We start from the raw sequence: 24961 nt of genomic DNA, 5'->3' as shown, positions 1-24961 counted from the left end.
TTATGGCCTAGCTCGCGACATTTCCTCAGCATGGTCCTGTATTTTTCCAACAAATCGTCAGATCGTGTACGTTTAATATCGTTTGTCCCCACATGAATAATAATATTTTCTTTACCCCCTTTAAAATCTGACAGTCTGTTGGTGACATCATCAATAGTTGCTCCCGGCAGACATACCCTGGTTCTGCTCCACCTATCTTTATTACAAAAAATATTCCCCGTTTCCCTGACAATGGAGTCTCCTAATAAAACAATGTCCTTTCTAACCAGGGTAGTTTGCACTTGGTTTTTCTGTTTTGAGGCTCGAATCGGGTGTGCATCACTTGGTAGATTGCTGGAGTTTTGAGTCCCTGACGAGCTCCCAGAAGCATTATTTTCGAGGGCAAGCACTCGTTTTTTCAGGGATTCAAATTGTTCCATCAGTGCACCAAATTGTAATTTAAGATCGGTGCACTCCTTACATCGATCACAAAGAAAAGAATCCCCAGGTGAGGTAGGATTAGTCACCAGGTCGACCTTGGAAAACATTCCACAGGTTCCACAACGGATTAAATCATGACTCACCCGTAAATCGCCATCTGCTATTTCCGTGTGACTCACGATACCCTGTGACGTGTTTAAGGCAGATCTCGTAACAACCATTATAAAATTAAATAAATATCAATGAAAGTAACTTTAAAAAATTATATCTATAATATTATTAAAATCAAACAGTTACAGGAAAACCTATAACAAAATAATCCAACAATATTTAAATAAATCAAATATTTAAAAGCACTATCCAAAAGTAAACCACTTAACTGAGGAGCCCTGTCTAAGCGCGTCCGCTCACCTGGAATGCCAACGAGTTCTCTAGTGGAGAAGATAGAAGACAGAGAGCCGTCTACCATCACCCTCAGTGAGCGATCAGAGAGAAAACTGGATAACCAATTACAAAAAACAGTTGGGAAACCATAAGATGGAAGCTTGTTTAGAAGACCTTTATGCCAAACACGATAGAAAGCTTTTGAGTTGTCAAGAGCAAATGTTTGTGTTTCACCAAACTTTTCCATTGAATTTGTCCATAAATGATTAACATAAGCCAGAATATCACCAGTAGATCGACACTGACGGAATCCATACTGGCAATCTTTAATCAGATGGAAGGTTTCTAGGAAGTTTAAGAGTTGGCAGTTAATTGATGTTCTCCATCACTTTAGAAAGAGTAGAATAATTGCAAAGGGACGATAATTGGATTGGAGGGATTTGTCACCATTTTCAGGAACTGGCTGGAAAGAGCAAATTTCCAAGCAGAAGGAAAAACACTTTTGGAATAAGAAAGTGAAAACTGGCGGCAAAGAACAGGAGTAAGTTCAGGAGCACAAATTGTGAGAACAAGTAGAGAAATACCATCAGGACCTGGAGCTTTCTTAGCATCAAGATTTGTCAAAATCCTTCTGACATCCCTTTGATGGAAAACCACAGGAAGCATTGAATGGAGCGTGCTAGGAATGGTGGGAAGTGTTTTACCAAGATCATTAATATGTGAGTTGGAAGAAAAATGGGATGCTAGCAGGTCAGCTTTATCCTTGGCCGAAGTGAATACAGAACCATCTGGTTTTGACAGAGTGGGAGCAGAGATGGGCAAAAGTTGTGGCCAATAGATTTCGCAAGAGACCAGAATGCTTGGCTACCATTATGGCAAGAAGCAAGTTTTCTACTCTTAGCCTGTTCAAATTCTAGTTTATACTGATTAATAACTGCTTTACAATTGTTGTGAGCTTTGATGTAGGCAGAAAATGAAACTGAAGAATTGGAAACAAGCCAGTTACGATATGCAATGTTCTTCTCTTGAACAGCTTTAGCACATTTATTGGAAAACGAAGGTTTAGATAAAGGACGAGATTTTAAAGAGGAGTGTAGGATAAAGGATTGCATTCCTGCAAGAATAATTTCACTGACACAATCTGAGCAAACTTTGACACCAGAAGTTTTGAAACAGTAATCTGACCAAGGAAAAAAGAAAAGAAATCTCGCAGTTCATCCCATTTGGCATTCTTGTAATACTAAACAATATAAGGTTGGGAATAGCCATGAGATAAAGGCTCCATTGGCAAAGAGACAATCACCAAGTTGTGATCTGAGATGCCTAAAGGACCACTCACTTTGACTGTGTACTTAGAAGGGTTGTTTGTGAGAAGAAGATCAAGCGTATTGGATGTATGGTTAGGATTGTCTGGTATTCTTGTAGGTAAATGAACAATCTGTGCAAGATAATTAGAAATTGCAAAAGCTTCAGCATCTCGACCAGTTGGGTCGGTGTGACTAGAAAATGGAAGCCAGCTGGAGTTGTGAACATTAAAATCACCAACAAAAATTACCTCACTGTTAGGAAAGTTGGACTGGAGAAAGTCAAGTTACAAAGAGAGGAAGTCAAAGAGCTCCAAGTGATTAGTTTATTTGGTAGAATGCTAGAAACAACAGATAAATTTAACACAAGGTAAAGAGATTTTAAGCCGGAAAAGATCGAAAAGAGGAGATTCCAAATTACCAAGTCTCTGACAGGGAATATCAGAACGGACATATGCACAAGTACCACCTTTGAGGCGAAAGGAATCATACAGCGAATAATTTGGGCATCTGAGATGAGCAGTAGTTGAATCAACCGATAACTGAGATTCTGTCAGAAAAAGTACATGGGGTTTGGCAGAGTGCAAGTGGAAATGGACATCATTAAGATTAGAATTGAGACCACGTATATTTGTGAAATGAATTAGGAAGTGCTTGGGAGGTTTCTATCTTTTCGTAGGTAAGATTGCTCTATTAGTTTGTCAATTGATGGTGTATTCAATAGTAAGAAAAAGTGGGTAGGACATGCTGTATGAAGTAATGAAATTTTTGGACATGGTGTACACATGGTATGTCTCTGACAGGGAATATCGGAATGGACATATGCACAAGTACCATCTTTGAGGCGAAAGGAATCATACAGTAAATAATTTTAGTAAGTGAGATGAGCAGTAGTTGAATCAACCGGAAACTGGGATTCTGTCAGAAAAAGTACATTGGGTTTGGCAGACTGTAAGTGGAAATGGATATTCTTGAGATTAGGATTGAGACCATGTATATTTGTGAAATGAAGTTAGAAGTGTTTGGAAGGTTTAGATCTTTTCGCAGGTAAGCTTACTCTATTAGTTTGAGAATTCATGGTGTATTCAATAGTAAGAAAAATAGTGGGGGGCATGCTGTATGAAGTAATGAAATTTTTGGATATTGCATAGACATGGTAAGAATATACCCAGATCCTCGACATAACATGGCCTTAACAATGCCCCCTGCATACACACTAATTGGACTCCCTCCAGTCACCATCTGGCAGAGTAGAGGTAGCAAGATTATACACTAGCTGATCCGGAAGCCTCCTAAAGAGTTACCAATAGGTTCTGTCTGGTCCGGTCTGGTGTACTAACTAGAGACTGGCCTGTGAACACCGCTTTAGAGCTGTACCCTTGAAATGTAAGGGAGATTGGATCTCGCCATAATGTTCATCATAAACTCAAAAGTCATCAGTCATACTGCCTGATGGAAGAGATTGGGAAATGTTGACTAGAACTTAGCTCTGGATACTAAACATGAGTTCCACCATTTTGAGCCTCCAATAAGCAAAGTGGTGGTATTGCACCAGTTGATGAGAGTCATCTACCACCTAATATTGCCTAGTAACATGGAGGGGTGGCATTCCTCCATGTGAGGTGGGTGCCACACCTCCATCCCTGTTTACATTGGTTCACACCTGGGTGGTCACCCACAGTGTGCTTGTGCATGGAGGTTATACCCAGGATTACTAACAGTCCCACCATCGTGAAGGTGCAAGCATAGAATTTGGCTGTCACAGACTATCCCAACTTCGCTGAAATTGTGTCCACATGACTTGAATGTCACCCGAATATCAGTTCTCAGCATTTTAGATTTCCAGGTAGCAAGTACAGCTTGTCTGGCATATCTGAGAGAATGTCTGTGACAACATCTAGGACCACAAAGATGTGCAGATGATGGACTTTTTCCACTGGGAGGACTGCTCCAAGTTTTTGTGTTATGACCCATGAACTTTGTTTCTGGGTGATAAACTTAATCTCAGATTGCGGGTCCCTGGACATAGAAGGCTGGTTCTATTTCTGTGTAATTAAGAAACTTATCATTTAACAAATAATGCACAATTACGTATGATAATGATAATAATGAATTAAATATGATAATTGAGTTTGGCTGATGTGGGGTGGTATAACATGAACTCTCTTAAATTTCTACACTCTGTAAAGATTAATTACTTTATTTAATAATCACTGTTATACCATGTGAAATTAATAATATATTTTATTAAGCTTATTGCCCAAATCATTATAAATTTAAGGTTACGTTTCAGGCATCTTATCGATACACATCATCAGACCATGCGTTTGACAGACTCCTGCTTGCCAATGCTACCAAAACCTGATGTGCATAATAATAAGCGATAAGCTTAATAAACTAAATTATTAATTTCACATGGTATAAGAGCTGTTATTAAATATAGTAATTAATCTTCACGGAAAACAATTTCATAACACAAACAAATTGGCAACACATTAACTCAGAATGAATTAGTTCATTGATACCTAAGAGCACTCTGCTGTTGGCGCCTCAGTAGCCAGGTGGGAAGGAGCAGCAGTGCGTAGCACACGCTTCTTGATTAGACCGGGGTTCGAGCCCGTCACCACCAAATACGGAGGATGCGGAAAGGTCAGGGAATGACCACCGCATATCCCGGAGCAATATGGCCTTAGTTGCTAATGCTCCTAAAAAACAAAACAAACAACAAACAAACAAACAAACTCTGCTGTTCTACATGGGTGAATGCTCCACGCAACCAGTCTTGAAAGTTTTGGCTTACACCCCATGCACTTCAATTCTGTAAATTGCCGCATATGGAAAATAGGCATCTGCAAGATCTGATTGTGGCACTTATGCAAGATCTGATTGTGGTTGAGTAAGCAAAATGTTAATGGCATTCTTACTCTAGCTAAAACAACATGCATAAGGGGACATAAATTTGAATTGAAGAAGGATGGTTGTAGGATTGATGTATGGAAATTTGCTTGATTGGGTAGTTGATTGTTGGTTAAAACATGTGTTATGGAAGTGGACAGATACTGTGTTCAAAAAGTATGCATGTTAGTAAATGATCTGTAACTTTCAAACTCATCCACTCACCTTCACACATTTCATTCTGCTGCATTCCTTATTAGTACTGTTTGTGTGATTCAGTTGTGCCTTTTTTTTTCAAATCATTCAAAACATATCGGCGCCTCCTTAGCCAGGTGAGCAGGAGCAGCAGTGCATAGCGCACGCTTCTTGATCAGACCAGGGTTCGAGCCCGTGACCACCAAATACGGAGGATGCAGAAAGTCAGGAAATGACCAACGCATATCCCCTGAGCAATATGGCCTTAGTTGCTAATGCTCCTAAAAACCAAATAACAACATCAAAACATATGCAATTGTTAATCAATATCCAATTACAATTCAGTCCCAGACTCGCCAAACCAACATTTCATCTTCCACATTTAGCTGTTCTTCTTTTCCTGTTGTTCTTTGGAACAACCTTGTATTGCCAGAAAATTAGTGTATAGAAATTCAAGCCCAGCATCAACAAGGATCTCTTATGAATAGCTTGATTTTTTTGGCACGTAATAAAGAACGACTTCATCCGAAGCTTGCTTGGGATAAATTTTTTTTTTTTCTTTTTTTTTTTTTTTTTTCTTTTTTTTTTTTTTTTTTCCCCTCATCCATATTGGGATGGGTGTAAAATTCCATCAAGAGAAGGAATTTTACACCCATCCCAATATACCTGCTAGACTTTTGTACAATTGCATAACTGTCAGGCAGTCTGTTATTTCAATGATGTATTGTTGTTTGGCTGTTCCATCATGAGTACTTGTAAATACCATCAATTATATTTCCAAGTTTTTTTGTGTTTTTTCTTAATATAGAAATAAAAATACTTATTTGCTTAATATTTAGGGTTCACAGATTTAATTTTTCTTAAAATTTTTTTTTAGGGTGAAGTAGGAACACCTGGCATTCCAGGTGTTCGTGGATTTGATGGACTACCTGGAGCCTCTGGGGAAAGAGGTCCTGAAGGTCCACCTGGATTTACAGGTCTAAATGGAGAAAAGGGTGATCGTGGACTTCCAGGGCTTCCTGGGCCAAAGGGAGAACGGGGTCTATCGGGACCCCCAGGACTGCCTGGCTTAGATGGACTGAAAGGTGAAAAGGGAGAATTGGGCTACCCAGGTTTACCAGGTATATATCATTTATGTAGCTATTTATAACTGATATTATTGCTTGTTTATTGTAATTTTTATATAAAAACTGGTAACAAATGTGGAACAAATTACATATTTTAAATGATCTTTTCTGTAACTTGGTTTTCATGTATAGCCTTAGTTGCTATTGTGCCAATAAAACCTAAACTAAAAGTGAAACAAATTACGTCTTGTGATATCATTATTCCATAGATGAGCATTCATTTTATAATGTTTTTAAATTTTTAATGAAGTTTTTGTTCATCATTATGTAAAATATAAAAAATACTTTAATTAATAAATTAACACACAAGATGAGAGGTACCAAAAGGTATGAACCGTGGGTTACCTACTTTTTCACAACTTTTCCTCTCTTTTTTTTTTTTTTTTTTTTTTGTTTGTTTGTCAACTATTACTCAGTTGTCAGATGCCATACTAATGAGATGGCAGCAAGCATCAAAACAGTTATTGGGGGATGGGGGATCACATTACTAATAAGTAATATTATATTTCTCACTTTAGTGGGGTGTTGCCTATTAGTAGTGCAGTATAAGGTAACTTGTATTGCTATCTTTATAATTTGAGAGACCACTGACTTTTATTGGACTGTATTCTTTGTTCTAATGCTATAAAATATGGATCTGAATCCTATTATATTTAAGCAGAAATGGTTATCTATTTTTAAGGGAAAAATATAATATAGAATTGATTAATGCCTAAATTTACTCAATAGATTGAAAGACAGGAAAACTGAAGGAAGTCATCCTTTCAAAAATTGCAGTCCTTGTTAGCATACTTCCTAGGTCATAAGTTCTCACATACTTTAGAATCTCAATGCTGTTTCAATAGCAATTCTTCACCATAGGAGAAGACTATTGTTATATTCTCAGTGGATACCATCACCCATACAGCACAGTTTTGGAGCTTATTGGCTCCTCATCAGTGGGGAGTACCCTGGTGTTGCAATGATGATAAGCCAGTTGCGAAATATAAATCCACAATATGAGAGAGGCCTGATGGCGTGGAATAATTTAGATTATGGTATAATTTAAGGCTAAAGCCTCAGGTTACGTAAAACCTCAGGTGCCGTATGGGTGATGGTGTCCGCTGAGAATAAGTAACAATAGTCTTCTCCTATGGTGAAGCATTATTTATTCGAGATAGTGCAATATCATGGTAACTCTTTGTGAAGGTATTCACAATATTACGCCACTTAACGACACTAATTTATAACTACTTATGTAGTTGGTATGTACAGAAATGATGCAAATTCACTAACTGGTACATTAGTAAAACTATTTACATAACCTGAGGCTTTAGCCCTAAACTATACCGTAATCCAAATTACTCCACACCATCAGGCATCTCTCATATTGTGGATTTATACTATGCAACTGGATTGTCATCATTGCAACACCAGGGTACCTGCCCACCCACTGAGGAGGAGCCAATAAGCTCCAAAACGGTGCCGTATGGGGGGGCTGATGGCCACAGAGTTTCCAAGAATAGGTAACATAACAACAATCTTCTCTACTGGGGAAGCGTTGCCTATTCGAGGAATTTATGAGTTTTTGAGTGGTGTGAGTTGAAGGAGTAACTGTCCGTTTCTTCCTTCGCCAACATTTCTTCCTCTCCTACCATCACCTTCCTACATCATTTTTGCTTTCCTAAGTCTAATAGGGATAGTATGAGGATGACAGAGATCTTATCCCATACCATATTTCAAACAGTGCCATATGGGTGATAGTATCTGCTGAGAATAAGTAACAGTAGTCTCCTCCTATGGTGAAGTGCTACTCATTCAAGGTAGTGCAATATCATGGCAACTCGTTATGAAGGTATTCACAATACGAGATACTTAATGATGCCAATTTATAACTACTTATGTAGTCGGCTATATACAGAAATGATGCAAATGCACTAACTTGTACATTAGTTAAACTATTTATATAACCTGAGGCTTTAGCCCTAAACTATACCGTTATAATATGTTGTTGTTTTAATGGGGTTTAGCAGCATCGACAACCAAGGCCTTATTGCTCCATGTATACTGTCTGTAAATTGGATGTATTCTGTGGTTGATTTTCTGGATGAAAAACCTGAGTTTTCGGGAGAAAAACCATGTTACCATCACCTGAGACCGACTTTATAGTAGTACCACAGCATCAAACAAGAAAATTATGGTTGAAATTTTGCATTGATTGTAGAATGCAGTAAGGTTACAATTAATTTGTAAATTTCACTACATACCTAAAATTGTTTCATACTTTAAAATAATGTTCAAAACACACTGTTTCAATGGTAGAGCATGTTGTAAAAGAGAATTATGAAGGTACACAATAGCAATTATTGCATTTTTGCAGTTAGGCTGTGCTTGAAAAAATTGACGTATAAGTTCTAATCCTTGATGAGCATCTTTCACTGAACTTCTCGTTCAACCACAGTAGGTTCCTCATCTTCCTCACTACAAATTACGGAACATTCCATTATGTCTGCAATGAGTTCCTCTTTTCATTCATACATATACTGAATCATTCATTGTTCCGCATCCACTTCTGTGTAATCTTTGAAACTTAGGTTTTTCTGGAAGTTTAGGTGATGACGCACATGCTCAAATATTTATTCGCTATTATCAGACTGTTCTTTGCAATTAATAGAGGAAGAAGCATCATTCAAGGTGGTTAATCCAGAATGTTTGAAGAAGTTGGAGATCACTTTTTCATCAACTATCCCATGCTGAAACACATTGCTTGCAGATGCCAATTTTGAATTGAATTTTGCTTTCAAGACAGCACAATTTTGCTTACTACATAGCCTTCTTTGGTAGATTTTCTTAAAACACTGGATTATACCTTGATCAAGTGAAGAACTGATGTCATATTTGGTGGTAGGTACTTGACAATGATTGCACATAGGTCGTTTATTTGACAATCAGGGGTTCAGTTATCCACAAACAGCAGAATTTTTCTATTGTTCTCACTCAGATTGCAGATTTAGATTGCAGGACTCATCCTGCAATCTAAATCTGATCCATTCTTCTTAGATTTGTGATGTCATCCATGCCTTTTGGTTTGCCCAATACATAGTTGGTAATGTCTTCAAACCTTTAAAGCATTGAGGCTTCTGGCCCAGTGATTAAAATAGGAAGGTTCTCTGTGCCAGACACATTTGCCGCTAGGAGAATGATAATCTGCTGTTTGGCTTTTTTTCCATCACTACTTTTCTCCCCTTTAAATGTGTTTTATTCAGTAGCAATTTAAAAAAAAGAGTCCCATTTCATCAGCATTGAAGATGTCATTGTGGTTGTATGTCAGCAAAACATTTTTTAAATGATTTTCCTTCCATTCCTTTTTAGGACCAATGTCCATGGCTGCATTTTCACTTTTTGAAAGATAGGCCATGACGAGTCTGAAATTTCTGGAACCATTCATCTGAACTTTTAAATTCTTCAATATCCGTTCAATATGCAAGCGATTCAGCCTTAACTTTTAAAAGATTACCATCTACGGGAATGTTTTTTAAATGCATCATCATTAGCCATTCCAAAAGTACCGTTTAAATATCCAGATATGTTGCCTGTCATGCTCAAATCCTACCCGGTGCAGCAGATTTCTCTAAACTTTCAATTTTTTTCTGATCTTTCAGTAAACACTTTTTCAAGTGCATTCCTAAGAGTACTTTTCAAGTACTCTTAGGAATGTACTCAAGTGCATTCCTAAGAGTACTTGAAAAGTACTCTTAGAAATGCCAAACCATATTGAATAGCTCATACATGTCAGTGTAAGTTTGTGTTTTATGGTAATTCATTCATTGCTAGTTTACAGCCAACCAGGCTAGCCGAGTGGATAAAGTGCCTGCCTGGCAACCCAGAGGTCGCGGGTTCGAATCCCACCTCGGGCTTGGATCAGAGTAAATGCAAAAACTTTGGGAGGTGTATTATGGCCACAGAAGCCGATGCGCAAACAACTAACAAAAAAATTTAAAATTTAAAATTCTAGTTTACTTGTCTGTCATCTGTTTAATAGATTTTTTTTCCTTCTGTTGTGACTCATTAATGTGATTCATTATTATATTAAGTGAATGAATGGATGCTGATTTTAAAAGATCCTTCCATTAAACTTTTTTTTTTTTTTTTCTATTTCTGCCTCCACTCTTTTTCTGAGATTCTTGTGGTGCTGTCACTCATAATTTTCAGCTCAGTGATAATGAAAAATAATTTCATTACTGTTTCTGTGTTCTTATACATGTTGGTCATGACCTCTTTCTGAACATATTGTTGGTTGCTGCTTGGTGCATTCATTTCATATTTCAACTTGTGGCAGTACTTTGCCACAAGTTGCCTTGGTATTGAACTGCTCTAAATAAATGCCACTTCTCCAATCGAGAAGTATATGGCTTTTTATTTAAAGTGTATGCCTCCGATTTCAATTCTTAGTGTAGTTTCCCTAGGTGGGCATTATGAACACCTGTGTGCTAATGGGATATAACCACAATTGTGAGATGGTTCAGTAAAGAAAGTAGACATAAATTAGTCTAGGGCAAAAGACTCAAGCTATGAATTCTAAGTCTAGGGCAAAAGACTCAAGCTATATAAATTAATTTCACACATTTCGCTTTAGCCCCTTTCTTTACACAGCTATTAGCATATTGTGTTTGCTAAGCAGAAAACACACACTAGTTCACATTGTATACCTGCTTAATGATGAGACATTAATCAATCACACCTCTCTGGGTAGTGACATTCTCTTTAAATAAAAAGCATTATTCTTCTCTGTTGGAACAGTGCCTTTTATTTAGAGTAGTGCAATACCATGGCAACTTGTGGCAAAGTGCCTCCTCAATATGAGATAAAAGCACTAAGAAGCAAGCAAACATAATTTGATCATATCTGTTTACAGAAAGAAGCTATTCATGATGTGTAGTGTGTAGAGTGGCTATGTAGCTTTGGTTGCTTGAGACTATTGCCCTAGACTAAACAAAGTTTCCACTTGATAACTGTAAAGTCTATAATTTGCTGTCATATTGAGCATGGTCTTTATAAAATCGCTTAAAAGAAAAAAAAAAAAAAAAAAAAAACAATATAAAAAATAATAATAAAAATATCTTTGCAAAGTCTAAAGAAATGTGTTTTGTTATTTATACAAGTAGAAGTATTTCACAATGTGCTGAAAAGGCAATTGAAATATTTTATTTTATTTTTTTGTAAAAAAAAAAAAAAAACTAGAGACGACAGTTGGACTCTTTTAGTTACTTAGCCCTTGGTTTTACAGAAACCTCTCTCCACTTATAAACAATTAAAAATGTTTAAAAAGTTAATTTTTTTGCTATAAAAATTTATTTTTCTTCTTTAGGGGATAGAGCAGAAAAAGGAGAAAAAGGAGAACTAGGACCTGCAGGGTTGCCTGGATTACCAGGAGAGAAAGGGACTAGGGGTTTTGATGGAATTCCAGGAATACCAGGTAGATGCTTCTTCATTTGCTAAAAAAAAATTATTAATTATGTATGAAAGAGTATTTTCAAATTGGGTAAAAAACTCATAAAATTTCTGATGGCGCAATATCTAAACTGAATGTTTATTACTGGCTTTGAATGAGAACCATGAGCTTCTTACTTGCATCCTTATTAATCTGGGGTAATGAAAGATCTGAAGGTAATTGTGCAGCCAGATATGCTGCCAGGACAAATTCTCTGAGTAGTGCAGACATGCTGCTAGGACAGCTCATGGGGTTTTTGTCAGTCATATACAGAAGCTTTTGCTAGCAGGGATAAGGAGGTGATTATCCCTTTGTGTAAGGGCATGTTTAGGCTGCAACCTGACTAGATAGAATGTCACTTCTATTTTCCTGTGCCACACTTTAGGAAGGATGTAGATCTGCTGGAACGAGTGCAGAGAAAGGAAACCAGATTGGTGAGGGAACAAAAGGTGCTCTTACCTAGAAAGGCTTCAGTTATGGAAATTGCAGTGTCTTGAGACTAGGCACCTTCAGGGAGATCGGATTGAGGTGTTTAAAGCCTTGAATGGATTGAGTAAGCTGAATGTTAATAGCATTCTTCCACTTGCTGAGATCACACACACACACACACACACACACACACACACACACACACACACACACACACACACACACACACACACACACACACACACACACACACATGCATGAGAGTGCATAAATTCAAGTTGAGGATGGTTGCAGGGTAGCTGTGCAGAAGCGTGCCTTCAGCCAGCAGGTGATTGATTGTTGGAACACGCTTCCATATGTTGTTGTGGAAGTGGATGGGTTGAATAAAATCAAGGAAGAACTGGAGGGTATGGATGGGTGAACTGTGTACCTTATATAGCATCAGTCAAATTGATGCTATATAAGCCTGCTTTCTTGCATCATTTGCCATTGCTACTACTACTATTAAAATATTTATATAATTTACTGCAAGTAGGACAGTACATGGAAACTTAACTTGGCAATGCATATTCCTCTGATTGTAACAAACAGTTAGATGACAACAGGTGCCTATTTTATTTTTTTATTTCTGGAAAAAGTTTAGTTTTCGGTTTTATTTTTGAATTTGATGTAATAAACCAGTTTTGATCTTTTATTAATTGATTGCAATACTTATTAAAAAAGTTTTTGTTAATTTTTTAGTGAAAAATTTTAAAATTGAAAACAATTTTTTACTTATTTATTTTTTTTTCAATGAAACAAAGCTTAATTAGTTTTGCTGAAAATGGAAGAGAAATTAAGAATAAAAGAAAGAAAAACATTGCCATCGTAAATGTAAATATGAAACTCATAGTCACTTCCATTTTCCTGTTCAGAAAACCATTAAGAGAATAAAAATTCAAACTTACACGTATGCACATAATGTTTCGCCAAATCATAAATGAAAAAAAAAAAACAGGTAGATAATAATAATAATTCAAACAAGAACATTTTACATGAAAAATTTAATTATAATCAACAAAAAAACACATTGTAGTAGTTAAGCAGAAAACAAAAAAAAAAAAAAAAAAATCAAATCGAAATTTTTGTATTAGATGCATCAGTTAAGTCAGCCTAGTTTTTTCAGTAATATATTAAGTGATGCTGAAAAAACTAGTATACACTGAAGTGGAATTCAAAAACAGTAAATAGTCATGTGGTACCGATCAGGTTCTTTGCATGTATAATTCCAAGTAAACAATGTTTGTTTACTTCAAAAACTCTCAAATAAAAGTTGGACTATTTTTTAGGAAGGTATTGAAAATTTCAGCCACTATCATTGAACCAACAATTAATCACAAAAGTTATTTTGGAGAATGGCCTACTTGATCCCTTCTGAGCACTGTAGGGTTAAAATGAAGCTGATGAAAAAATATATAACACACTCCATCCCACATTTGTTTATATAGATTAGTATTCAGTTTAATGGTATCCACAGACACATAATTAGAACTAATGTATAAGATGACATTTTTGAATTCCATCTGAAATCCTATCATCAGAAAAACAAAGCAAAAAAAAAAAAAAAAAAATTGAGGAGGTAATTACAATATAACACAGGGAAAAATGCATGTAAATTAATCAGAGGAAGAGAGTTGTGGAAAGAGAGAAAGGGTAAAAATTTTTTCCCCTATTGGAATCTCTTCCCTTATTTTAAAAATTGTAAATGTAGCTTAAAAAGAAATACTTAAAATGTAGAGGAATAGAAACTTTGCAACCACTCTTTAACTATTTCATTTAATTTAAAATTTAGAGTAATTTTTAGGTAAATACTATCAAGATTCCTGTCTTGATCTTGAATGTCTCCCACAAAGATTTTATAGCTTTAAGTATCCATTCAAATAATTACATCTTAATCAAAAAAGCTTTTGATACTGTTGAAAGCAACCTAAAAGAACTATGTACAAATTGCAGCAGTGTGGCATTAAGGGCAAGTTATTCTGGATAAAAGGATGATGAGTGGAGAAGACAGAGAGTGCTGATCAGTGCCCTTCTTTGATTAATGTTATTATGGAGTCCTGCAAGGTTCGATGCTGTGCCCATTGTTATTATTGTATTTGTTAACAATATTGTTGAAGCATATCCAGCTTAATATCCTTAGATAGTAGTAGTAGTGGTGGCATGTGATGCAAGAAAGCAAGTGTATGAGCTTATGCAGCATCAGCCATAAAAAAATAAAAATTACAAAACAGTTCCCTCTAAATGTTTGTCCAGTTCCTCTTTAAATTTATTTAACCTGTCAACTTCCACAATGACAGATGGAAGTTTTTTCCAGCAATTAACCACCCACTGGCTAAAGGCAAATTTCCGCACATCTATTCTACATCTGTCTTTCCTCAATTTGAATTTATGCCCCCCTTAGGTTCGTAATCTGAACAAGTGGAAGAATCCCATCAGAATTCAGCATGTTCGACCCATTCAAGGCCTTATACACCTCAATCAGATCACCTCGCAGGTGCCTAGTCTCCAGCTCCCTTCTGCCAAGAGGAAGGAGTACCACAAGGATCAGTATTAAGTGTCATGCTTTTTGCCATCAAAGTAAATTCCATCACAGAACAACTTCCTCCAAATGTAAACAGTGCCCTCTATGTTGATGACTTTAGCATATTTTGTCAGTCATGCAACATGAGGGTTATTGAAAGACAACTGCAACAAGCCATCAATCGTCTTAATTCCTGGGCACTTGCCAATGGCTTCAGGTTCTCACCGGAAGACTGTTTGTACACTTTTGTACACAAAATTCTTGAGACTTGTGTTTGATAAAAAGTTGACCTTTCTAGAGCATATTCGTCAACTTCGTACAAAGTGCATGCGGGGACTAAATATTCTTTGCTCTCTCTCCTCTGTGCATTGGGGAGCAGACAGGTGCACCCTACTACGTATTTATCGTGCACTTGTATGATCCAAATTAGATTATGGGTCCCAGGTATACTCCTCAGCCAGAGATAGTGTCCTTCGATGGCTGGACTCTGTCCACCATCAGGCTATCCATATTGCTACTGGAGCATTTCGAACATCTCCTGTCCAGAGCTTATATGTCGAAGTAAATGAACCACCGTTATCCCTTCGACGCAAGCAGTTGTCTTTAAACTATGCTTTAAAGTTGAAATCCTTGCCAGATCATTCTACGTGGACATCCATTTTTGAGCCACGTTGGGAAAACTTGTACAATATCCGCCAGACTGCCAACCAACCTTTTGGTATTCGTGTCCAAGAGCTACTCAGAGAGTTTAACATCATGGTAGACAAGGTTGCACAAACAGCAAAAGAAACTCTTCCACCCTGGCATGCTCATACCCCATTGTGCGACTTTTCCCTTATCCATTGTAGCAACTTACCCTTAATACCATTCTGCTCCAATTTGTATAGTAGTCTTCTGCGCAACAGTGTCAAAAGCTTTCCTCAAATCCAAGTATATATCGAAATTAATTTTTGCATCCAGTTCCTTTGTAACCACATTATAATACCCAATCAAATTTGTCAGACAAGACTTTCCTTTAACAAAGCCATGCTGTGTATGAATTATTGCTGCAGTCTTGTCTAGATCATAGTTTCCCAAAGTGTAGCAACTTACTCTTAATACCATTCTGCTCCAATTTGTATAGTAGTCTTCTGCGCAACAGTGTCAAAAGCTTTCCTCAAATCCAAGTATATATCGAAATTAATTTTTGCATCCAGTTCCTTTGTAACCACATTATAATACCCAATCAAATTTGTCAGACAAGACTTTCCTTTAACAAAGCCATGCTGTGTATGAATTATTGCTGCAGTCTTGTCTAGATCATAGTTTCCCAAAGTGGGCAGTACCATCCGCCAGTGGGCACTGAAGCCTTCCTGGGGGGGGGGGGGGCGATAGTGGGTTCAGAAGCAATTGGGGGGCATTCAGGCGGTCTAGGGGTCGGTGGCTCCTTATCCGTATTTTTATCTCCTCGGGTCCAGTGAACCCAGTTCATAGGTCAACTAATAAATTCTATAATTTTTACTCTATGGACACAGCTGAAATTCGCTATAGGTCAAGCCAGAACTGTTTTCTTCGAATTTCCCACTTCAATTTTCAAAACCGTCTATTGAATTTCGCGAAAATGACAAAAATGTGACACCAAGTATGTATTGTTTTAGGCCTTTTTCTATTATTTTTCTAAACCCACCCTAATTAGCCTAGGGCCTTTTAAACACGACAACGTGAGCTACTGTGAGTTGACATAAGAAGCAATAAAGCGAAACAGTAGCAATAACTGTTTTTGAAAGGCAAACAGATCGTATTTCCTTTCTTCAACGTGTATTGCTCCTAAGAACAGAAAATCAGGGAAATTCATCTTTTAGAAACGAGAAAAACTGGTGTAAAACTTATAACACTGCAATGCGCATTTGATAAAAAAAAAAGTTTGCTTTATTGTAATTGTTTTTAGTAAACAATATCGGAACAGCAGTTTCCTGGGTTTGATCTTCTAACGAAATTTCGAGAAAATATTTCTATTTGTAGCTGCGTTATAAACTTCGAAAACTGGTGTGTGCAAAAGAAGAAAAAAAAAATCATCTGCTATGAATAACGGATTGTTTCTTGAAATGTGTATTCTTCACAAAACTGCAATAGTTTCTAACAGTACAAAGCTAACGGCTGCTCAAAAAGTATTCTTAGAAGATATTTGCTTGTTATGCTTTGATGTCATCGCAAAGGGAGAAATTCTGTTTTAGTACAGAAGCCGAATAAATTCACTATCCACGGTCATAACGCTGTTCTGAACTGCAATAAACAGATAAACCTGGCTGAAAAATAGATTTTCTCCCCATCACTTCTCTTGCTTTGCTGTGTTTTTTGGCGAGCAGTTTCACACAATCAAGTCTGTGACTTCTAAATGCATTGCGGTTTCTTGTATTCTCTCTCTCTATTTCGGGATCTCTGACCGTGTGGTCATCCTGGAGTATAAACAGAAAATTTGTTAGTCGGAATGCTGCCCACCAATGGCACCAATTATCAACTCTTTTACTGTCCTTCTAATTTTCAGTATGTGCAGATAATCGTACTTGGGCAAAATTCGAATGTGCTACTTCAATTAGGAGCAAAAACCATTTGCCCCAACATAATGAATTACTTTAGGTACAATAAAGGACGACTACTGATGATTTTACTGACTGGAAGGACGTGTCCACAACTATACAAGGCGGTCACTCAAAGGAAAGTAACTATAGTCATTTGTATTCAAGGACAAGCTATATGGTGATGTTTAAAATGTATAATGCAGTTCACTGGCTGATATTTCCAGGGGGATTATTGCAAAATATTGTTTTGAAAAACAATTACAATAAAGCAAAGAGGGTTTTTTATCGAATGCACACCGGACAAAAATCGGACTAATCTGAATTTAGGCATCCTATGATGAAGCTGACTTATTAGAACTTGAGCATCTGTTGTGAAACTGAATGCAATAAAGAAATACTTTCGAATCCGCGATGAAACTGACTTACTAGAACTTCAACATCTGTGATGAAAGTTACAGTTGTGGACCTTTGACAGTCTCCTGGCCTTCCTTCCACCAAAAGAGTATTTTTATTTCTTTCTCTCTGTCTCTTTCCCTTAGGGTTGGACTAGAAAGGGTGAACTCCCTCCCCTAAGGAGTTTTTCCCCCCAAAAAGTGAATGAAAAGAAGTGGAAATTTCAGGAAAATGAACCCCGTTTTCCTTCATTCAGCAAACAGCAGCTCTGTTTGCTGAATGAAGCAAGCATTCACTTTATGGTGAATTTTTTGGGTGTGTATGCGATAATGAAAATTCAATTTTTCCCTCAAATTTTTTGATGGTATCAAATGCATATAAAACAATCCGTTACTCGTAGCATATATATATATATATATATATATATATATATATATATATTTTTTTTTTTTTTTTTTTTTTCGTTTGCACACCAGGTAAGATGCATACGAAGTTCCTTCGACATAAGTTTTTGAAGTTTATAACGCAGCTATGAATAGAAATATTTTCTTGAAAGTTCATAAGAAGATAAAATATACATCCATGAAACTGCTGTTCTGATTTAGTCCTCTAGAAACAATTACAATAAAGTGAACTTTTTTTTTATGAAATGCACATTGTAGTGATCAGTTTTACGACAGTTTTTTTTTTCCTTCCGTTTCCAGTATGGCTTCCGATAGATGAATTTTCTATATTTTTTGTTAGTAAATACAATGCACACTGAAGAAAGGAAATGCGATATTTTTGTTTTTCAAAACCAATTTGTTGCAATTCTTTCATACAACAATTACGAAAAGCAGTAAAAGCAAAATGTTGTGAGAGAGCAACAATGCAAAATATTGTTCGCAAGTAATGATGCTCAACTGTTTGTTTTCCACGAAAATTGTTTATTGTTTTATTTTCTCCTTGAATCACCTTGGTAACACTAATGATGTAAGCTTGACCAGTCAGTTATATCTCCGCGTCTGTTGATTCGTTTGAGACAGATTAGGCACGAATTTTAAACTAATGCTGTAGTGCGTTTCATCTTCAAAGTTTCCAAGGCCGTTTTGCCAACGTAATAATTCATAAATTGATATGTGATCGTACATTTTTGCTGTTTAGGAATAAGTTTCATTACAATCATCAGTCGAAAGTGTGATAGATAAGTGGAATCATACAAAATGTAAACTAAATCTTTTATTTTGTGAATATTGTTGCATATTTTATTACTTCATTATGTCTTAATCTAAGAAGAAATGTCGACAGTACAGTATTGAGTATTTGAAATATGGCTTTATTCAGTCTCCTACAAACCAATTATTACCTGTGTGCTTGATTTGCCAAAAAGTATTTTCAAATGAAGCAATGAAGCCTTCTAGGCTACAAGAGCATTTGACTAAAATGCATGCTGACGAAAAGGATAAAGATTTGTCCTATTTTCAAGTACTAGAAGAAAAATATTTTAAACGTCCAACTATATCAAAACTTTTTGCGTCGTCTACTAAACAAGATAATGATGGATTACAAGCTTCTTGTAATATTTCATTATTAATCGCAAAAGTGTGAAAACAACACACAGTTGGTGAGGAATTAATCTTGCTGGCAGTAAAAGAAGTAATAACACTGTGCTTCATAAGCCAGCATCAGATATCATCAGGAAAATTCCTTTGAGCAATAATTCAATGCAAAGAAGAATCGATGAAATGGCTGAAGACGTTGAAAAAGCATTGTGCGATTATTGGAAGACATGCCAATTTTCCATTCAACTCGATGAATCAACTCTCCCAAATAATGAAGCACTACTCTTATCATACGTATGATTTATAAAAGAAGAAAAAGTTTGTCAAGAATTATTATTTGAAAAAAATTTGGAAGTGGATACAAAGGGAGAATGTATGTTTATTACCATGAATAAGTTTTTTCCAGAGAAAGACATTCCTATTCATAATGTTTTGTCTGCTGTTACTGATGGTGCTCCGGCAATGACAAGGCACCACAAGGGTTTCATAGCGCATTTGAAACAAGTAGTACCAAATGTACTCGCTATACATTGTGTTCTTCATTGTCAACATTTGGTTGCGAAGAATTTAAGTGAACGCCTGCATACGTCGCTCCATTACGTTATTAGAGCAGTCAACAAGATTAGAAGCAATTCATTGAGTGACAGATTGTTTAGCCAACTTTGTAGAGAAAACTATGAAGATTTCAATCGTTTTGCTGCTTCACACAGAAGTTCGTTGGCTTTCAAAAGGTATTTGTCTGAATCAATTTTACAATTTGTTTGATTCAGTACTAGAGTTCCTAGAAAACAGAGACAATGGATTGCGGGCCAACCTGATTACATCCAAAAATAACATCGCTTATTTGACAGATCTCTATAAAATATTTAAGGAAGTCAATCTACAATTACAAGGTGATGAATGGAATTTAATTAAAACAAAAAACGTTATTGCCGCTTTTGTGGGGAAACTTCTTCTGTTCAAGCAGAATCTAGGCCGAGGGGAATATAGCCACTTTTCAAATTTATCAGCAGTGTCTCTGAAAAAGGAAGATTTACTTACATACTGCCAACACTTGGAGGTTCTCCATGCTGATTTTAATGAGCGATTCAAGGATATTCTAAACATGAATATACAAAATTGGGTTCTAGACCCTTTCTCACATGTAAACACAGCAGGATCATCAAATTTAGAAGAGGAACTCATAGAACTCACAACAAATGAAGAACTAAAAATAAAATTCAAAAGTGGATACCAAGAGTTCTGGCTTCAGAAATCAATACTGACACTCACATGTACTCTGGATTATGGGAAATAGTGCAGAAATTTTTAATTGCATTTCCATCTTCTTATTTGGCTGAGCGTGGGTTTAGTGCTGTAGCGAATTTACTATCTAAGAAAAGGAACCGATTGCATATAACTGAGCATGGCGATTTACGACTGTTTTTAACGAAAGTTGAACCTGATATTAACAAACTTTTAAAAATGCATCAGGCTCATCTTTCACATTAATTTGTTATTTTTTCTTTGTATTTTTACTTTCCAAGTTCAAAATAAACAATTTTCTAATACATTTGATGGTGTTTTAATTATTACAATAAGATTCTTACTAGTGTAATACAATCTCCTAATATGTATTCCGAATTTTCATATTTAAATCATTGTATGAAACTGTGCATAATGTTATTAAAGCATAAACTTTACAATCTTTAATATGGGCTATGTTTCATCAAAATCGGAATAGCAATAACTATGTTCAAGATGAAGCAATATTGGCCACTACTTTTTCAATAATTTAACGGCATAAGCAGTAACGTATCCTTAGTTGCTATTTACGTTGAAAATATCAAACGGCTTGAACACGGAAAACAGTTATAATGGGGGGGCATTACAAAATTTATGTCTTGCAAAGTGGGTGGTGGCCCGAAAAAGTTTGTGAACCTATGGTCTAGATGATCCTGCAATGCATCTTTAACTATTCACTCCATTATTTTACCCAGAACAGAAGTTAAACTGACTGGTCTGTAATTACTCGTGTCACCCTTCGATCCCCCCTTTGTGAATTGGGGATACATTTGCACATCTCCAGTCTGTGGGGACCTCCCCTGAATCCAAGGATGCTCTCATAATTATGGCTAAGGGTTTGCTTACTTCCTTTGCTGCCTCTTTTAATATAACTGGATAGATCCCATCCACCCCAGGTGCCTTTCTTATGTTTAACTTCAACAATTTCTCCTCCACTTTGTTCTCAGTTATTACAAAATCATTAAGCACCCTGCTACAATTTGATAACCTTGTGGCATTTTCAAACCTTAATAACTCCTCATGTGTGAATGTAGATGCAAAATACTCATTCAGTTTGTTTGCTATCTGAGTCGAACCATCGATATCAAGTGGACCAATCAGATTCATCCCCTTCCTTTTAGAGTTTATATAAGTAAAGAAATCGTTGCTGTTTTTCGTAGCATCCTTTGCCAAAGATTTCTCGTAATCTGCCTTTGCCTGCCTAACCTCCTTTGTGACTTGATTACAGACTAGCTTATATCTGCCATAGGCTTCTGTGTTGCCTGATAATTTATATGCATCCCATGCATTTTTCTTCTCTGCCACGAGTCTCATTAGTTCATTTGACAACCATTTAGGCCTAAACCTTGAACAATATTTCTTAATAGATATGAAACTTTTAGTAGCTTCCACGATTAATTCCTTGAATGCTTCCCACTTAGAATTTGCTGTTGGTAACATCATCAGTTGATCCCCCCCCCGTACAGAATTTAAAAACTGTCTGAGACCACTGTAGTCACCTTTAGGAAGCAAAAACCCTTTCCTTTACCCCCGATGGTAATTATATTTTTAAGTAAATCCCACATCAGTACACTGTGATCACTGCCACCTAGTGGTTCCTTTATCTACAAATTTTTAATACACGAATGTTACAGGTAATATGGAGGTCAGTTAATGACAGTAATCAGGGTATGCAACAAGATGAAGAAAACTTAGGTGGATTGTCTGAGAAATAGCAGGAAATGAACTTTAATGTTGACAATGCAATGTACTGTAAACACACATGGGTATTGTGCAATCAGTTAGATTACAACTTGAGTATACTGCATACAAGTACACATGGATAATTCGAAGAATTCAAGGAAAAGGAAGATGTTTGTTTGTTATGTTTGTTATTTGGTTTTTAGGAGCATTAGCAACTAAGGCCATATTGCTCCGGGAATATGCGGTGGTCATTCCCTGACCTTTCCGCATCCTCCGTATTTGGTGGTGACAGGCTCGAACCCCGGTCTAATCAAGAAGCGTGTGCTACGCACTGCTGCTCCTTCCCACCTGGCTACGGAGGCGCCAAAAAAAGGAAGAACTAGAGGGGATAGACACATGATAGTGGAATTTTTTTTTTTTTTTTGGCTGATGCTGTATAAGCTTACTTTATTGTATTATTTGCCAATACTAATATTAATCTTAGATGAGATTTTTTTACTATGGAGCTAAAAATATCCTTTTGTTTTTATTATGACACAGAATCTGGGAAATTTTCTATCGATATGCCACATGGTTTCACTATCATTATTATTGAATCCTTATATAATGGATTTTAGTCCTCCATGACAGTATAATAATTTTGCCACTTATGCCTTATTTGAGAGTGGGGAGAGCCTTGGTTTGAGTCCCATTGAATACTGGAAGAATTTTTGAATGCATCTTTAATCTTGGCTATATTTATCTAATCTTGAGTGGAAGGAGTAATCCCCCCCCCCCATGAAGTTTTTTTGAACCGACAGAATATGCAGTTTAGTCCATTAACTCCACAGACATAATATATATATATATATATATATATATATATGGGAGCAATATGGCCTTAGTTGCTAATGCTCCTAAAAACCAAATAACAAACAAACATAATGTATACCTGCCATTTTTACTAAAATAGGAAAGAGAAGTTTCTTAATAGAGATCTAACTTTAGTTAGAATGTTCTGGATTGTTATCCATTCTGCTGTCCAAATGGCATACTCAGAATTTTCTTCCAAATTAATGATAACTAATTAACATCTTTTACTGCAGGAGGTAAATTACCAACATATTGATGACATGCAATTAACTGTATTTCAAGGTTGATTTGTTTATTTATTTTTATCTATTATTATTATTATTATTATTATTTGTGTTCATTCTGTTCAGTTGCATAATGCTGTTATGACTAATGCAAAATCCTTATATTCCCACTAATCATGGAATATAAAGTCAGTTATATAAAGAACCATGTCCCCCCTTATGCATAAAAACTGCTAATACAGCAGAATCATATCACTCAACAAATTCAAAGTAACCTAATCTTCTTTCACAATCATTTCTTCTGAAAAAGTGAAATGCCTATTTATTTAAACTAACCTAACCATCTTTTGTCCGACAACTACGCAACTGCAGTGCAACACAGAACTAAGCTACCCAATAACCAGTAAGAACAACAGCAATCTAAATTGCACTGAAGTTGTTAATGCTACTTATAAAAAAAAACAAGCATTGAAACTAAGTTATAAAAACATGATATACAAATTCATGATATACAGATATATTTTCACCTAATCTTGTAAACACTTAGAGATACTGGTGTGTGGTTGCTAAACTTAGCCTAAAAAAAACATGAACACAGCCACCTAACATCAGCTTTTATGAGCATTGTATCAATAGATCCATAAATGAAAAAAAAAAAATATATATCACTCTGCATCTTTTATTGGAAAATCAGAAGAAAACTGAACTTATCAGAAAACTTCTGACTAAATCAGAAGTTGGTGCTTGTGATAATATGCTGGTGTAGAATGTTGAAGCAGCATATAAACATCATCAAGACAATATCTGTCTGTAGACATTATCTTGATCTTTCATCAAGGCAGATGGCAAATATTCTTTTTAATTTATTTTATTTTATTTTATTATTATTATTTTTTCCATTTAGTTTTACTGCCTGGTTCAACTGTCTTATTAATTTTAGAAACAGCATTATTTTGTACATTCCAATTGCAGACCCATCAGTAGTCTGATGATCCTCAGATGACCATAATGTCAGCCACATTTCACTTAGTTGATTTGCATCAGTGAAACATTCTTATTTTCATAACCTTTTTTCATCAATTAGGTCAATAGAATAATTTCAAGATGACACTCTCCAAATATAAATGGCTAAAAATAATTTAATGAATTCTTGCTTTAACAGCTTTAACATTCGACATACCCAGGGATCAAAGGCAAATGACCCCCACCCACTCCAAAACACATCAAACTACCCCATGAAACTCTGAGTGATAGAAGACATTGGGTCAAAATAATTGATTAAAATTTAACCAAAAACGAAACAGTTAAACAGCGATGATATAAATTAAAATCACACCGATGAAATAATTTAAAACTATTTACAAGACTTTCCTCCCTTAAGTGGACTAGACTTTTTGACTAACTGTCTTGATCACAGGTTGGAAAATGACGAGAGGCATATGTGTGCGTGTAAAGATATTAATAGGAGGTTATTTGTCTTGGCGCATGCCTATAAACAACCATGAATCTGAAATAAGGTAGGGATGCTGAATGTTGATAGAATTTTCATGCAATTTCATTTCCAGGGTTTCAGCAATTAATAACTTTGTATAGTTGTGTTGGTTGTTCAGAATTTTTGCCTGATTAAATATAAATGTATGAC

At 36.0% G+C, this 24961-nt stretch overlaps 1 protein-coding gene across 2 annotated transcripts in view; it reads left to right on the top strand.

The window, feature by feature from the left end:
• The window catches only part of Col4a1 (Collagen type IV alpha 1), a 1206096-nt gene that overhangs the window by 922654 nt on the left and 258481 nt on the right, over nucleotides 1-24961 (top strand). For both annotated transcript variants that reach the window (XM_090374514.1, XM_090374509.1), the window contains exons 30-31: nucleotides 6076-6319; nucleotides 11673-11780. In XM_090374514.1, coding sequence (XP_090230640.1) covers nucleotides 6076-6319; nucleotides 11673-11780 — 352 coding nt within the window. The remainder of the gene's footprint in view (nucleotides 1-6075; nucleotides 6320-11672; nucleotides 11781-24961) is intronic.

This window comes from Mastigoproctus giganteus, chromosome 1, assembly GCF_048544385.1.
Source record: "Mastigoproctus giganteus isolate SK-2022 chromosome 1, ASM4854438v1, whole genome shotgun sequence".
Lineage (NCBI taxonomy): Eukaryota > Metazoa > Arthropoda > Arachnida > Uropygi > Thelyphonidae > Mastigoproctus > Mastigoproctus giganteus.
The sequence above is the reverse complement of the archived record's forward strand: the minus strand, read 5'-3'. Positions and strand labels throughout refer to the sequence as shown.